The sequence below is a fragment of the Girardinichthys multiradiatus genome, chromosome X, assembly GCF_021462225.1.
Source record: "Girardinichthys multiradiatus isolate DD_20200921_A chromosome X, DD_fGirMul_XY1, whole genome shotgun sequence".
Lineage (NCBI taxonomy): Eukaryota > Metazoa > Chordata > Actinopteri > Cyprinodontiformes > Goodeidae > Girardinichthys > Girardinichthys multiradiatus.
The window spans coordinates 38,435,447-38,449,795 of NC_061817.1; the positions used below are offsets into that span (position 1 = coordinate 38,435,447).

Genomic DNA, 14,349 nt, shown 5'->3' on the forward strand with positions numbered 1-14,349 from the left:
CACTGTTAAGAAACATGACTGTTTGTCAGGATTTGAAGGTGTTTCGGTTTTTTGTTTTTGGGTTTTTCTGTGATCATGAGTGTTTGTTTTCAAGGAGGTGCTTTAGTTCATTCCTTTAGGTTATTTCCTTTACTTGTATTTTGTTCATGGCACATTTTAGTTTATGTTCTGTTACATCTGTGAGATTTTCCTTTGGTTACCTTGTTTTCTTGGATATCTGTTCAGCTCATTCATGTATTGTTCCCACCCCCTGCCACAGTCAGCTAGTAATCAGTTTCATTCAGTGCACCATGCCAATCCGTCTCCCTGTTTCACATCTATATATACTCTTCTGTTCTGTTTTGTTCTGGTTGACACTGTTTGTTCATGCTATGCCAAGTCTGACCATGTCTGCTGTCCATGCCAGGCCTGCTCAGGTGTTTTGCCTGTCACCTCATCCCCGAATGTAAGTTTCTTTTGTATTAAATGTCTTCTACTTCTCACACTGTCTCTGCCTGCCTGTCTGCACCAAGGTCTTACTCTGAACGCCACCACCTTCCTGACAGTGTTAGGTTAATTGGTCTCTCTAAATAATCCTTAGGTATGAGTGTGTGCATGGTTGGCTGTCCTGTGTGTCTCTGTGTTGATGGACAGGTGACCGGTTCAGGGCGTGCCTCACCTCTCGTCTAACACATGTTGGTGGTCATGTTGATGAGGATTTTGGGTGTAGGACATTATGCAGGTTTGTTCTTTGGACTTCTCAATTATTTTGTTGTTGATTACAACCCTTTTAAAATATAGACATTTGAATGATTTTATTATCAGAGACTTGGCTTTGTTCTTTTGTTTAATGCTAAACAACTGATACTAAACCTCTCAAAATATCTGACATTATGATAAACTACTGATCAAACTGCTGCAAAACACATGGAAATTGAGCCCTGAGTTGTGCCTTCCAGGCAGTTTCTCCTCCCCTGCTCTGTAACTCCACCTCCTTCACTCTGATTGGGTGACTGTTCCCACCAACCAAACCCATAATGCATGTATCTGTGTGATTGGTGGAGCTGGTTGGAGTCAGTCCTCAGCCTGTCAGACACTACTGAGGGAGGCAAAACCCTGAGTCTTTAAGGGAGGATGAAGAGGATTAGTACAGATTACTGAGCAGTTTATAACAGCAGACAGGAGGAAGAAGTGAGCACACTGACCAGTTAGGAAATAACTTCTGACCAACTGGACTAGATTGATGCAGTGAACTGGGACCAGCCTCTAGAACAGACTCTTCCAGTGGGTGTGCATTGGTGGAGGAGGTGTGAACTTCTGTGAGCTGGCCTGGGCCAGCAGCCTGTGTGGATGGACGGGTTCCAGGCATACGGAGCGGGGAAGGCCGGTGGCGCCTTCGATCCTTTGACCTTCATCAGGCAGCCTCAGACAGTGATCAGGATCCTCTGCTGGGTGAGTCTCATTTTGATGTCAGAGAGGGAGGGGGTGGAGTAACCAGAGGACTCCTGCAGGTGTGATGGGTGGATGATGAGCTTAGGTTTGCTTCCTAACAGTCAATTGTTACAAGGAGGTCGCACCTGTAGAGGTGCAGGCTGAAAGGTCTAATGTTCACTAAACCTTCAGTCCTGGTGTGTATTGGACAGGTTTGGGAGGTGTTTCTCTGATTGGACGACTTGCCTGATCGTTTCTTATCTGAACTCGGAAACCTCCAGAGCAAATCAAAGCTGAGGTCCTTTCTGATCATCTGTAAATATTTGTGGGCTGAAGGGCCTCAGAGGTGTTTAGCTGAACTCAGATCAGTGACGGTGAAACTCCTCATGTTTGGTTTCTGCTGGAAGCCGCACAGCAGAAACAAGAACTGCCTTCCTCTCTACATCTTCATCACATGGAGCTGAAACACAAACAGGATGGGGTTATACCCAAAGGGCATTATGCATTTTGTCCTAAGTTTGATCTTTACAATACATGAGAGGATAAAGCTGCAAGATCGTTTTATGATTGTTTCAGCAGAAAATAGGGTTTTCTTATAGAAAATGAGGCAAACATCTCCCAAAAGATTGTAAAAGAAAGTAAAAGGAAAATCAATGAACCCATTTCTATGTGTTTCAATAAAAAATGGCATGTCCAAAAATATTTTTACACTCAATAATTAATGGAAAAATATTTTTTGGTAATAATCAAACAAGTAATCAAACCCTCTGTGCTGAGCAGCTTTTAGCATGATTACTTGGTTTTTCTGATGATTTATGTTTTGTAAAGAGCTCTAATTCTTTGAGAATGGAAGGCCTTCTTACCATCACCCCAATCATTAGCTCCTTCACTCAATCCATCTTGTTTGTTTAAATATGACTGATGCAATACTTGTTTAGTTCTGGAGGACCAGCATGTTCTGGTGAACCCAGTACCAGTTCTCCCACATGCAGTTTTGTAGAGGTCTTCAGGTTACTCAGGATCCGCTAGATGGACATATGACTTATCTCTACAGAACTACATTATGGGATGATTTACATTTGGGTTTCTCCCTGCGTGTTTGGTTGTGTCTTTACAGAGGACTTGTGGTCCGTTCTGTGGTTCTGTGAGCTGTGGTAGGTCAGTTTGTTTTCCTGTAGCTTCAGCTGGTTTAGTGTGACTCTGTCATGAGACTGGCTATAACATTCCTGAGGCTCAGCACAAGACTTCGTGTACAAAGGCTTGTTGTCCCAGACTCTGCTTTGACAGGACGCCTCGATAGACCAGACTGGTTCTGATAATTACCAGATTCATCAGAACTTTAATCAGATGTCTGAATGTGTCCATGTTCAGATAGAGGAGAAGCAAAAACAGGTTCTTTGAGAGGGATTCAGGTTGAAAACACCCGATAAGATCATTGATGAAGAATAAATCTTATTAAGTTTTATTGATTGCATCAGATGAAGTCATGTGACTTTTAAAGCTCCATCCAGAAATAATATGACTGTGGACACATGATAATGGAAGTCATCCTGCGAACCTGCAGGGATTATAACAGGAGAAGAAGAAATGGGTCTGTGTCCCAGCTTCACTGACCCAGTTCTGTTGGTGTTCGGACGAGCCATCGGGTTCATCTGAGGTCCTCCTTAACTGAAACATTTCAATTCAGCTTTAAATTCAGTTTATTTACATAGCTCCAATTCTCAACACATGTCAACTTAAGGAGCTTTACAAAGTCAATCCTGTCCAGTCATCCAGACAGATTCCAAGTCAGGTTCATTCATTTCAATTAATTGTAACCATTGAACAGTTCAGTCAGATTCAGTTATTTATTCAAATTGGATAAAAAGTTTTTCTATCTAAGGAAACCCAGCAGATTGCATCCAGTCAGTGACTTGCAGCATTCACTCCTCCTGGATGAGCATGTAGAGACAGTGGACAGTCACTGGTGTTGACTTTGCAGCAATCCCTCATACTGAGCATGCATGTAGCGACAGTGGAGAGGAAAAACTCCCTTTTAACAGGAAGAAACCTCCAGCAGAACCAGAACCAGGCTCAGTGTGAGCGGCCATCTGCCACGACCCACTGGAGGTTTGAGAGAACAGAGCAGAGACACAAAGAGAACAAAGAAGCACTGATCCAGGAGTACTTTCTATGGGAAGGAAAAGTAAATGTTAATGGATGTAGCTCCTTTAGTCGTTTCACCTAGAAAGAAAGAACATATAAACTCTGACCCAGTTTTCAAGGTTAGAGTCTGAAAGAGATCACATAGAGTTAGTTACAGTAGAAGTTCAGTCAGTAGCCATGTCTAGGAGAGAGAAAGGGTTAAACACTGAAAGTGTATCATCGTAGAAGCTTGGCTGATGCCCCCCTCCAGGAAGGTGTCACAGGTAGACACAGAGTCAGGCCAGGTGTAGCTTCCAGGAAGAGAACAAAGTTAAAAGCTGAAATAACAGCAAATAATGTAAAATTGGAGAGTAGTGTGAGAATGTAGCAGAGAGAGTGAAAGTGGTCATTATGTCCTCCAGCAGCCTAAGCCTATAGCAGCATAACTACAGAGATAGCTCAGGATAACCTAAGCCACTCTAACTATAAGCTTTATCAAAAAGGAAAGTTTTAAGTCTAGTCTTAAAAGTAGACAGGGTGTCTGCCTCACGGACTAAAACTGGGAGCTGGTTCCACAGGAGAGGAGCCTGATAACTAAAGGATCTGCCTCCCATTCTACTTCTAGAGACTCTAGAAACCACCAGTAAACCTGCAGTCTGAGAACGAAGTGCTCTGTTAGGAACATATGGACCAATCAGATCTCTGATGTATGATGGAGCTAGATCATTAAGGGCTTTATATGTGAGGAGGAGAATTTTAAATTCTATTCTGGATTTAAGAGGGAGCCAATGAAGGGAAGCTAAAATAGGAGAAATATGATCTATCTTTTTAATTTTCACCAGAACTCTTCTGCAGCACTGTTATGCTGTTATCAGCATAGCATGAAAATGTATCATATGCTGCCTGATAATTTTACCTACTCGAAGCATATATATAGTAAAGAGAATTGGCCCAGGCATAGAACTCTGTGGTACTCCACAAGTAACCCTGAGTTTGAAGATGAGTTATGATTTACATGGACAATGTGGAATCAGTCAGACAGATAAGATTTAAACCAGCCTAGTGTTATTCCCCTGATCCCTACTGCTTATTCCAGCCTTTGTAAGAGAATGTTGTGATCATGTTGAGAAAGTAATTCAGCCATATCAAATAGGAGCTAAATCAGAAACTGTGGGACACAAGTCCCTGAAAACCAGAGTCTGGGACCATTTTAATTAATTTAAAAAGTTTAATGAGTTTTTATTTGACATGTTTTAGCCTCAGAGTGATGGTAAAGTTCAACTGTTAAGTGATTGTCTGCATTTCCTCGCAGGTAAGTTTAGTTAAACTTCTTGCTCTGGGGACAGAATATGTTCTACTGAGTTACATAGGAGGAAGTAAATAAGTAAACTTTATTAATATGCACCTTTCACAGGTCAAAAACCTCAAAGTGCTGTACAATAAATGTAAGCATCAATATTTCTTAGCTGAAGAAAACAGTTTCTGATTAATCCTCAAGAATGGCACTCCAAAGACCTGGCAGAATCGAAACTAATACCAAGGTTTCTGAGGTGTGGTTTGACAGAAGAGGCCAGTAAACCAAGGTATTGCTTGATATCAAGTCAAGTCAAGTTTATTTATAAAGCGCTTTTCAGCAACAAGGCACTCAAAGCGCTGTACACAAGGAAAAACATTACAATGATACAGAGAATCAAACAGAAAAATAAATCAAGTGACACTAATAATCCTTGGGAGTTTACTGGTAAGAGCTGGTTCTAATCCAATCTTTCTAATAGAGGTAATTAGCTCATTAAGTCCTCTGTGGTAAGGAATTCATCCTGTGCTAGAAGAAAAATAATAATATTAATCCTTGAGGTCACTGGTATGAGGCAGCTGTGGTCCCATCATTCAAATAAGCTGGGTCACTGGTATAAAACAGTCTTAGTCAAACTTTTTAAATACTAATAATGTTTGCCTGTCACTGGTATGATATAGTTGAAGTATAATCCTTTTAAGAAATCTAAAATTCTCTGGTCATTGGTGTAAAAACAGCTTTAGTCCAAATTTTCAAATACTAATAATAATATTTGGCTTTCGCTGGTAATCCTTATGAGAAATCTGAAAATCTATGAAAAGTAATGAAATCACACATTTAGCTAGATGAGAAAAGAGACCACATTAGATAAGAAGAGGGAAAAAAATCATATTTCACACTTTATCCTTAGCAGGATACAGTTTGAGATTGCAAAAAAAAAAAAAACCTCAGCACAAAGAAGCAACATTTATACGAAACAACATGCAGGGGATCTGGTGAATGTGGTGTGAAGGGGTGCATATGTTTATATGAGCATGTGAGTGTGTGCAAGTAAGTCCGTGAAGCTCTGTCACAGAGGCCATTGTCCTTGATGATACGATGGAAGGTTCATCAACCGGCCACAAAGTTCTGAGCAGGTCCACAGATGTCCTCAGGGAATGGAGGGAGCAGAGGGAGCAGAGCGTGATGTTTACATAACGTCCAGGAGAAGTTGAAGATAGCCAGCCATAAGTTATTCTGTTCTCAGGGGCAATAATTAGAGCCACTGTTTGATACTACTAATGCAGTTTATCAAGGAGGACAATTCTGAATATTCACTTGACTTAAAAGAACAGTAGAGCTGAATATCATCAGCATAGAAATGATAAGACATGACAAAAAGCTGCATGATTATTTGGCCTTGAGGGAAAATATACAAAAATAAGAGAATAGACCTTAATACTGAGCCCTGTGGTACCTCACTTGCAAGCTGTGGGAGTCTGACATAATCTGGTTTGCAAAAACACTGAACGTTGTGCAAGAAAGATCAGAGTTATACCACGTCTGATAGACTGACTACATCCAGAGCCTGTTAATCAAAATACTGTGATAAAGAGTGTCAAAAGCAGATGTAAGACCCAGAAGAACCATTGCAGTGGATAATCGAGAGTCAACTGACATCAAAATGTCACTAGAAACTTTGAGTAGAGCAGTTTCTGTGGAGTGGAGTTTATGAAAGCCAGACTGAAATTTGTCAAAGATCTTATGCTTTCCCAAAAAGAAATGAACTGTCCTGCCACTACTTTTTGAAGACGCTTTGACATAAAAGTAATCTTGCAGATAGACCTGTAGTTTTAATGCAGTGTAGGATCCACATTGCACTTTTTTTAATGATGCCTTAACATCAACATGCTTTAAAGAACTTCGAACCACACCTGGGCCACACAAGGGCTAATGGCAGGAAAACCCTTTTTAAACAACACCGCAGTGGGAATGTCGTTTAGACAGATAGATGGTTTATTTTGTCACGTACCACACAGTAGGACTCTGATAGAGAAATTCAGACCAAATTACTTTTTTCTGCCTATTTGGGACTTTTTATATTTTCTCCTTTTAGCAGCGAGCCATCTCTAAACAGCACAGGAGTATGCTAGCATAGCGCTAACTGCATCCTCCCTGCCTGCAGCTCTTCTCCATTGTGATCTTGGGATGCATCACTAACGAAGGTTATGTTAACCGCCCTGAAGAGGTGGAGGAGTACTGCATCTTCAACCGCAACCAGAATGCCTGTAACTATGCTGTTGCCATAGGAACGCTGTGTTTCCTCTGTACCATCGGTTTCCTGGCACTGGATGTTTATTTTCCTCAGATCAGCGGAGTGAAGGACAGGAAGAAGGCCGTCATGGTGGACATCGGGGTGTCGGGTGAGATTCTTCTTGTCAAGGTTCAGAACATTCCTGTTTCCATGTTGACTTCAACATATAACATGTGTGTTCCTTTGCAGCTTTTTGGTCTCTCATCTGGTTTGTGGGTTTCTGCTTCCTGGCAAATCAGTGGCAGATTTCTAAACCTGAAGACAACCCTCTGAATGAAGGCGCCGACGCCGCTAGAGCCACCATCATCTTCTGCTTCTTCTCCATCTTTACTTGGGTATGTAGCTGTACGGAGTCTGCCTGCTGCCACCTGTTGGTCAGACAGGGGTATTACGGGTTTCACCCAAATCACCAGTGTGGTACCTGTTATCTCTGAGAGGAGGTTCTGGTTTGTTAGAAGCTGGTTACACAGAGAAAGCTCAGCTCTGCTGCACTGATTCAGAGTTAACTACTTTGATCCAACACTCTGTGTTCTGTCCATTCATTACTGTGTTACTGATTATCAGCTTGGTTTTGGTCTCTGCAGGACCTGCTGGCAATGTTCTTACCTGTCCAGCCTCCAACTTTACTATAGACATGTTTTCATTTATGAAATGATTATTTAGATCACTGACACGTCTCCTCTCTCTTTGTTTTCTTCTATGTTCGTATTTGTTACGTTGGCTAATATCTTGTCTTTGTGTCTCATGTTTTTGATGATGTGTTCCATTTTGTTCTGTGTTCCATGTTGTTCTGTGTTCCATGTTGTTGTGTGTTTCTGATGCTCTGTGTTCCATGTTGCTCTGTGTTCCATGTTGTTCTGTGTCCCGTGTTGTTCTGTGTTCCATGTTGCTCTGTGTTCCGTTTTGTTCTGTGTTCTACGTTGTTCTGTGTTCCATGTTGTTCTGTGTTCTATGTTGTTCTGTGTTCTATGTTGTTCTGTGTCCCGTTTTGTTCTGTGTTCCATGTTGTTCTGTGTTCTATGTTGTTCTGTGTTCTATGTTGTTCTGTGTCCCGTTTTGTTCTGTGTTCCATGTTGTTCTGTGTTCTATGTTGTTCTGTGTTCTATGTTGTTCTGTGTTTCTGTTGTTCTGTGTCCCGTTTTGTTCTGTGTTCCATGTTGTTCTGTGTTCTATGTTGTTCTGTGTCCCGTTTTGTTCTGTGTTCCATGTTGTTCTGTGTTCTATGTTGTTCTGTGTTCTATGTTGTTCTGTGTCCCGTTTTGTTCTGTGTTCCATGTTGCTCTGTGTCCCGTGTTGTTCTGTGTTCCGTTTTGTTCTGTGTTCTATGTTGTTCTGTGTCCCGTTTTGTTCTGTGTTCCATGTTGCTCTGTGTCCCGTGTTGTTCTGTGTTCCGTTTTGTTCTGTGTTCCATGTTGCTCTGTGTCCCGTGTTGTTCTGTGTTCCGTTTTGTTCTGTGTTCCATGTTGCTCTGTGTTCCGTTTTGTTCTGTGTTCTATGTTGTTCTGTGTTCCATGTTATTCTGTGTTCTATGTTGTTCTGTGTTCTATGTTGTTCTGTGTTTCTGTTGTTCTGTGTTCCATGTTGCTCTGTGTCCCGTGTTGTTCTGTGTTCCATGTTGCTCTGTGTCCCGTGTTGTTCTGTGTTCTATGTTGTTCTGTGTTCCGTTTTGTTCTGTGTTCCATGTTGCTCTGTGTCCCGTGTTGTTCTGTGTTCCATGTTGCTCTGTGTTCCGTTTTGTTCTGTGTTCTATGTTGTTCTGTGTTCCATGTTGTTCTGTGTTCCATGTTGCTCTGTATTCCGTGTTGTTCTGTGTTCCATGTTGCTCTGTATTCCGTGTTGTTCTGTGTTCCATGTTGTTCTGTGTTCCATGTTGTTCTGTGTCCCGTGTTGTTCTGTGTTCCATGTTGTTCTGTGTTCCATGTTGTTCTGTGTTCCATGTTGCTCTGTATTCCGTGTTGTTCTGTGTTCCGTATTGTTCTGTGTTCCATGTTGTTGTGTGTTTCTGTTGTTCTGTGTTCCGTGTTGTTATTTCATGTGCTCTGCAGGGAGGCGTCACTCTGCTGTCGTTGGAGCGTCTGAAGAGAGTTTCGTACGAAGAAGAATACAACAAACTGTTCACGCCTCCTCTCTCTTGAAACAAAGCCTAACCGTTCTCACACAACCAATCAGGGACAAGCATTCTGCTCCATTCATTTCCTCAACTCCTTCTGAACTCTGATTGTTCGCTTTAAATGCCTGTCACATAAAGTGCCTTCATGTTGCCATGGAAACAAAATGATGTCCTCATCAGATGCTGAGAATCAATCATGACTGTTCATCAATCAAGAGCAGCATTTAGTGTGCAGACAGAGCTGACTGAAATTCTCCTCCTGATTGATGAGTTTTCTAGTAAAATCATAGAACCAAACAGAACCTTGTCTGCTGGACAGAGAGACCCTCTTCTGTAGCTGAAGGAGCCACTATCTGAGACTGGTTCAACTTTGTTTCTGTTTTCCTTCCTGATCCATCTGCAGCAACCTCTGCTGGTTTCAGAAACATTTAGATCATCTCCACAGAGCAAGGTTACAGTTTGTGGTTCCCCATCTATAATCCTGACTGGTCCTCTGATGTTCCATCTGGTTTACCCAGAACTGGAACTGGAACCAGTAAACCTGGCTGACTGTTGAGCTAGTAGTTAGGGTTAGATAAATAATCAGATAATCAGGAGATTGCCAAGTTTGGGTTAACATACTGGGAGGTTCTGACCTCCATCATCCCTGCTGTCTGTAACCTGTTGCTGATATGATTCTGTTGTGTGTTCTGTTGTGAAATGATGATTAAACAGCTGAACAGTTCAAGTGTGTGCTGCTGTAACATCTTAAAGCTGAAGTTCACCTGTAGATCACCTGGTGTCAGGTCTGGGGTCAGCACAGGAGCAGATCTGAGCAGGTGATGTTTCCCTCTAAAAACTACTTTTAGTTTCAGTTTTTCACCTCCTGTTTCTATTTAAAAGTTTTATTTTCTAACCACCACCAGGTGTCCCTGTATCATCATTATGTTACCTCACACTGTACAAAGTCCAAACAGCTTCACAGACAGATGGTAGTGCCAGTTTTAGCTAAGGTACCTGGTCCAGCACACTGCTGCTGGTCTGCTCCATCAGAACCACATCCATTCAGGCTCTAAAGGTCCTCCGGCTGCAGCTGACACCCAAGGGATCCATCAGCATGTGAACCACATTACTGAAAGAACCTGAACTGTTTTAATAGATCCAGATACAGGTCATTGCTCTGGTCCTGTCTTGTTTCTACCCCTGTGTCTGGGTCAGGTTCATGTTCTAGTCCTGTTTCTAACCCTTTGTCCTGGTCCTTTAGTCTGGTCTTTATTCTGACATTGTTGGTCATGCTTCTCATATTCTCATCATGGTTTTTGTTCTAGTCTGGGTTCTTCCTTCCAGAACCGGATCAATACTAGCACTTTGCCATTTCGAGGTTATTCACAAAGTTTATAATAAGGTCATTCATATTTTAATCTTTTATAAGGTGAGACTCATAGGTCCATCAAGGTCCATCCAGGTCCACCCAAAGGATCAGAACGGTTTTGGAGATCTGCGCTGCAAAGAGATTCTCAACCTTTATTCTCCTTGTTCCCTCTTGGGGATTCTGGAAAACATTTACTCTTACTGTAAACAACTGACTTCCTTCTTCTTAGAATCTTCTCCAGGATGTTCTCAGTAACCTGTCTGGGATTCAAGATAATCAAAAATATTGAGACCTGTTTCTGAACATAAACTCTGGTTTCTTCTCGTCTCTCTGCATGTTGTGATCCTCATCTCCTCCTCCATCATTCCTCTTGATGCTTCCAGCTACTCTGATGGTGCTGCTATGTTTTCCTGATAATCGATAGCTTCCAGAAAAAAGAACGTTAGAAGAGTGAATGTGATGTTTCTTTCTCTTCTTTTTCTCTTCATCATTTTCTCCTCTACGTTTAACGGTTGGTCTTCCATATTTTCCTCCTGAAAAAGTTCCTCTTATTTCTGTCAGTTAAACACATTTCAAACCAACTAGGAAATCATTTTTAATCATTTTGACTAAATCTCCTGTTCTTTCTGCTCTTTTCCATGATGACAGCAGTATCATTCACTTTTCTGACCACCTTCTCGACTCGCTTGTAACACCTCCAGTAAGAACCAGACTTTTTCCAGAATGTTCCTGGCTGGAAAACATTTGGTTCACTCTGATTGGTGCATCATCTATGTTTGAACACCTGTGCCAAATTTGTCACTCATACAAAGATTTTTCATGATCCACATTACCTAAAAATGAGTAATCAGGATCATGGTTCTGCTCTTGGTTCTACTCCTGACCTTGTTCCTGTGGTCCATCAGGATCTTCTCCTGTGTTCTGATCAGCTGCGAGAGTAAGCCACACCTGTAATATGTTCTCTGTGACATGCTATGAGTATCTGTGTTCCATCTAACGTATTAACATCCATCATGTTGTTCTGACATGTTAAAGGTCGACATGTGTTCTTTCATGCAGAATAATGTCCTGCGTGGGCAAGCTTCAATACATTTACATCCTTCACATACATGTTCTGACGTGTCATTGTCCTGCACACGAATGCTCTAATGTGTTATCGCCCTGCATGGTCTGGCTATGACATGTTGGTCATGCTGTTGTTATTCAAATGTTCAATCCGTGGCCGTAACATTTTAAAAAAGTTCTTTCTAACATGTTAACATCATGCATGAACCCAGTCGGACCTGTTATCATCCTGCATGTGCATGCTATGACATGCACATCATATTGATGTTTTTTACATGTTCAGTCTGAGGCTGTAACATTTTAGTGTGTTCTTTGCAACATGTTAACATCCATTATGTGCCCTTTCTCATATGTTCAGAGCTCATCACTGATTAAGGACATGTTATTAATATTTCCATAACTGTTAACCACTTTGTCTGTTTTCCTGACATGTTTCCTTCCCTGTTCTCACTGATTGGTTCATACATGACCCTGTGTCGTCCTGTGTGTCTCCAGGCGCTCCAGTCTCTGCTGGCCATCCACAGGTTCAAACAGGGAGCCGACACAGTCATCTTCAACCAGGACTACGTTGAACCCGAGCAACAGGAGCCAATGGAGGCACCGCTCACATATGAATAAAACTCCACCCACAGGCTGGCTTATGCCTGGTTCAGACGGCAGAATTTTCTAATTTTCAAATGATTTTCAAAACCTGAGAGACCTCACAAGTGATGATAAAAAATATATAACAAGTTTGGTCCTACAGTGTGTGTCCAGCCACACAGCAAGTACAACACACCACACGAACAGATTTCACTCACAAACATTCAGATGTCAGGCGGGAAATCTCGCAAAACCTCGCAAGTTTAAACATGAGTTCAGAGTAATTCCCTTCTGCGTTTCTGTCACCTCGCATTCTGATTGGCTACACGTCACGTTCAACAGGTTCGTTTGTCCTCGGGGAACAACCCACAAGGTAGGACATTGGGGCAAGACAATCCAACATGTTGAATATCCCTGTTTTGAGGTCCGAGTGGTCCCAACGTCATTTCGAGCAGATTCGATCACTCTTAACACATCACACACAGCAGGATTTTCTTATAAGGTTATTTTAAGAGCCATCACGACAATTGAGGCATGTCGGAGGGGGAAGATTGAACCAGGGATCAGTGGAAGGGTTCACACTTTGCAGGGAATGAACTGGGAAATTCAGGTGAAGTGGTCATGATGCATTTTGGGAACACGACATTAACAAGTCCTGGACGCCTTCCTCGGGAGGTGTTCCAGGCACGTCCCACCGGGAGGAGGCCCAGGGGATGGCCCAGGACACGCTGGAGGGACTATGTCTCTCGGCTGGCCTGGGAACGCCTTGGGCTCCCCCTGGAGGAACTGGAGGAGGTGTCTGGAGAGAGGGACGTCTGGGCGTCTCTGCTGAGTCTGCTGCCCCCGCGACCCGGTCCTGGATAAGCGCAAGACGACGAATGAACGAACGAACATTAACAAGTTTTTCCAATCCAGAACAAAATTGATTAATTCGTTAATGACACTCAGCTTTGAGGCATGCCATCTTTCTCAGTATCCAATCACCACCTAGAGCAGTGAAAGTTCCCTTTTTAAGCTTGGTTTTTATTTAAAAAAAGTGTATATAAGATGTTTTATACCAATGATCCAAACTGTCAACAAATGAGTCCGTGTTTGGTCCATATCAGGTTTGCTATGTGGTCTTGCTTCTACTACTTCCTACAAAAAACTTTCACAATTAAAGCCTGGACATTTTTGACCTATCAGGTCAATCAGCCAGCTGCAAAATGCCAGTTTCCTTTTAGAAAAACTTGGTTTTATTTTGCATTGAAGAATCTTAAAAGAAGAATGTATTTAAATGTCTGGAGCATCCTTTTTGTATAACCCAGGAGCTGTTAGGCACAGCGCCTCCTGCTGGTCATTAACTCCTATTTTATTCATAATGGTGCTGTAATCTGTGATAATTAACGGCAATAAACAATAAGCTGTGTGTTTCAGGTCTGTCTGACAGCAATATTTGTGGATCAGACTCAGGCCTCATTGTGTGGTCCATGCACTAAAACAGATTTATTAGAGTTTACTCACTATTTTCCTTAACATGCTCCGACCTGCAGGATTCAAAGAAGGAATACTGGATCCAGAGGTATTACCACTGATGAGAAGGTTTTAGCTCCGTGGTATTTATAGAGTCATTGTTCTGTGACTCAGAGTGCCAGTCAGACTATAAACTGCTCCAGTTAAAGCCTCCAAACAGCCAAAGTTGACAGTCTGAATGAGACGAGATTAAGTGAAAGTAAACTTTGACCTGGTTTAGTTCAATGAATCAGGATTCAACTCAGCTGGATGCATGCAGAGGTGCTGCACAGTCAGAAGTTCTTATATCTGCATTCATTGAAGAGACGACCAGCGTGGAGTGTCAGTCAGAACAGGCCAGTCTAGTCAATGTCAGTTAGAGGTGGTCGGAGAGCATAGAGAGAAGAGAAACAATCCCCCAGCTTAGATGATTGCTTGTTCCACCATAGTGGATCCACCAATGACACCATTCGGGAATCAGGGTTCCTTGTAGCAATGCCAGAACCAGATGACATTCCTAAGAGAAATGCAGGAGCCCATATGAAGAATAATCCTGTAGCCTGTTTGAACAGCTGCTGCAGAACCAGAAAGCCTTCCGTAGACAGCTTAAGCAGCCATGGGATGCAAGA

The 14,349-nt window shown here is 42.2% G+C and overlaps 1 protein-coding gene across 2 annotated transcripts; it reads left to right on the plus strand.

Moving 5' to 3' along the window:
• Positions 1 to 1,107: 1,107 nt before the first annotated feature.
• LOC124863594 (synaptogyrin-1-like) lies at positions 1,108 to 13,676 on the plus strand. 2 transcript variants are annotated; one of them, XM_047358046.1, is made up of 4 exons: positions 1,108 to 1,431; positions 6,993 to 7,230; positions 7,311 to 7,456; positions 12,143 to 13,676. In XM_047358046.1, the coding sequence occupies exons 1-4, from the start codon at positions 1,330 to 1,332 to the stop codon at positions 12,263 to 12,265; spliced, it is 609 nt and encodes a 202-aa protein (XP_047214002.1). In that variant the 5' UTR covers positions 1,108 to 1,329; the 3' UTR covers positions 12,266 to 13,676. The 2 variants fall into 2 exon arrangements, with proteins under 2 accessions (XP_047214002.1, XP_047214003.1); XM_047358047.1 differs by lacking the exon at positions 12,143 to 13,676 and adding an exon at positions 9,167 to 9,955.
• Positions 13,677 to 14,349: the final 673 nt, after the last annotated feature.

What these genes read in the sequence shown, in the direction of transcription:
- LOC124863594 (XM_047358046.1), top strand. Translation starts at nt 1,330, where the DNA reads ATGGACGGGTTCCAGGCATACGGAGCGGGGAAGGCCGGTGGCGCCTTC. An exon ending in GGTGGACATCGGGGTGTCGG is followed by an intron (nt 7,231 to 7,310) that starts GTGAGATTCTTC and finishes GTTCCTTTGCAG; the next exon opens with CTTTTTGGTCTCTCATCTGG. An exon ending in TCTTCTCCATCTTTACTTGG is followed by an intron (nt 7,457 to 12,142) that starts GTATGTAGCTGT and finishes GTGTGTCTCCAG; the next exon opens with GCGCTCCAGTCTCTGCTGGC.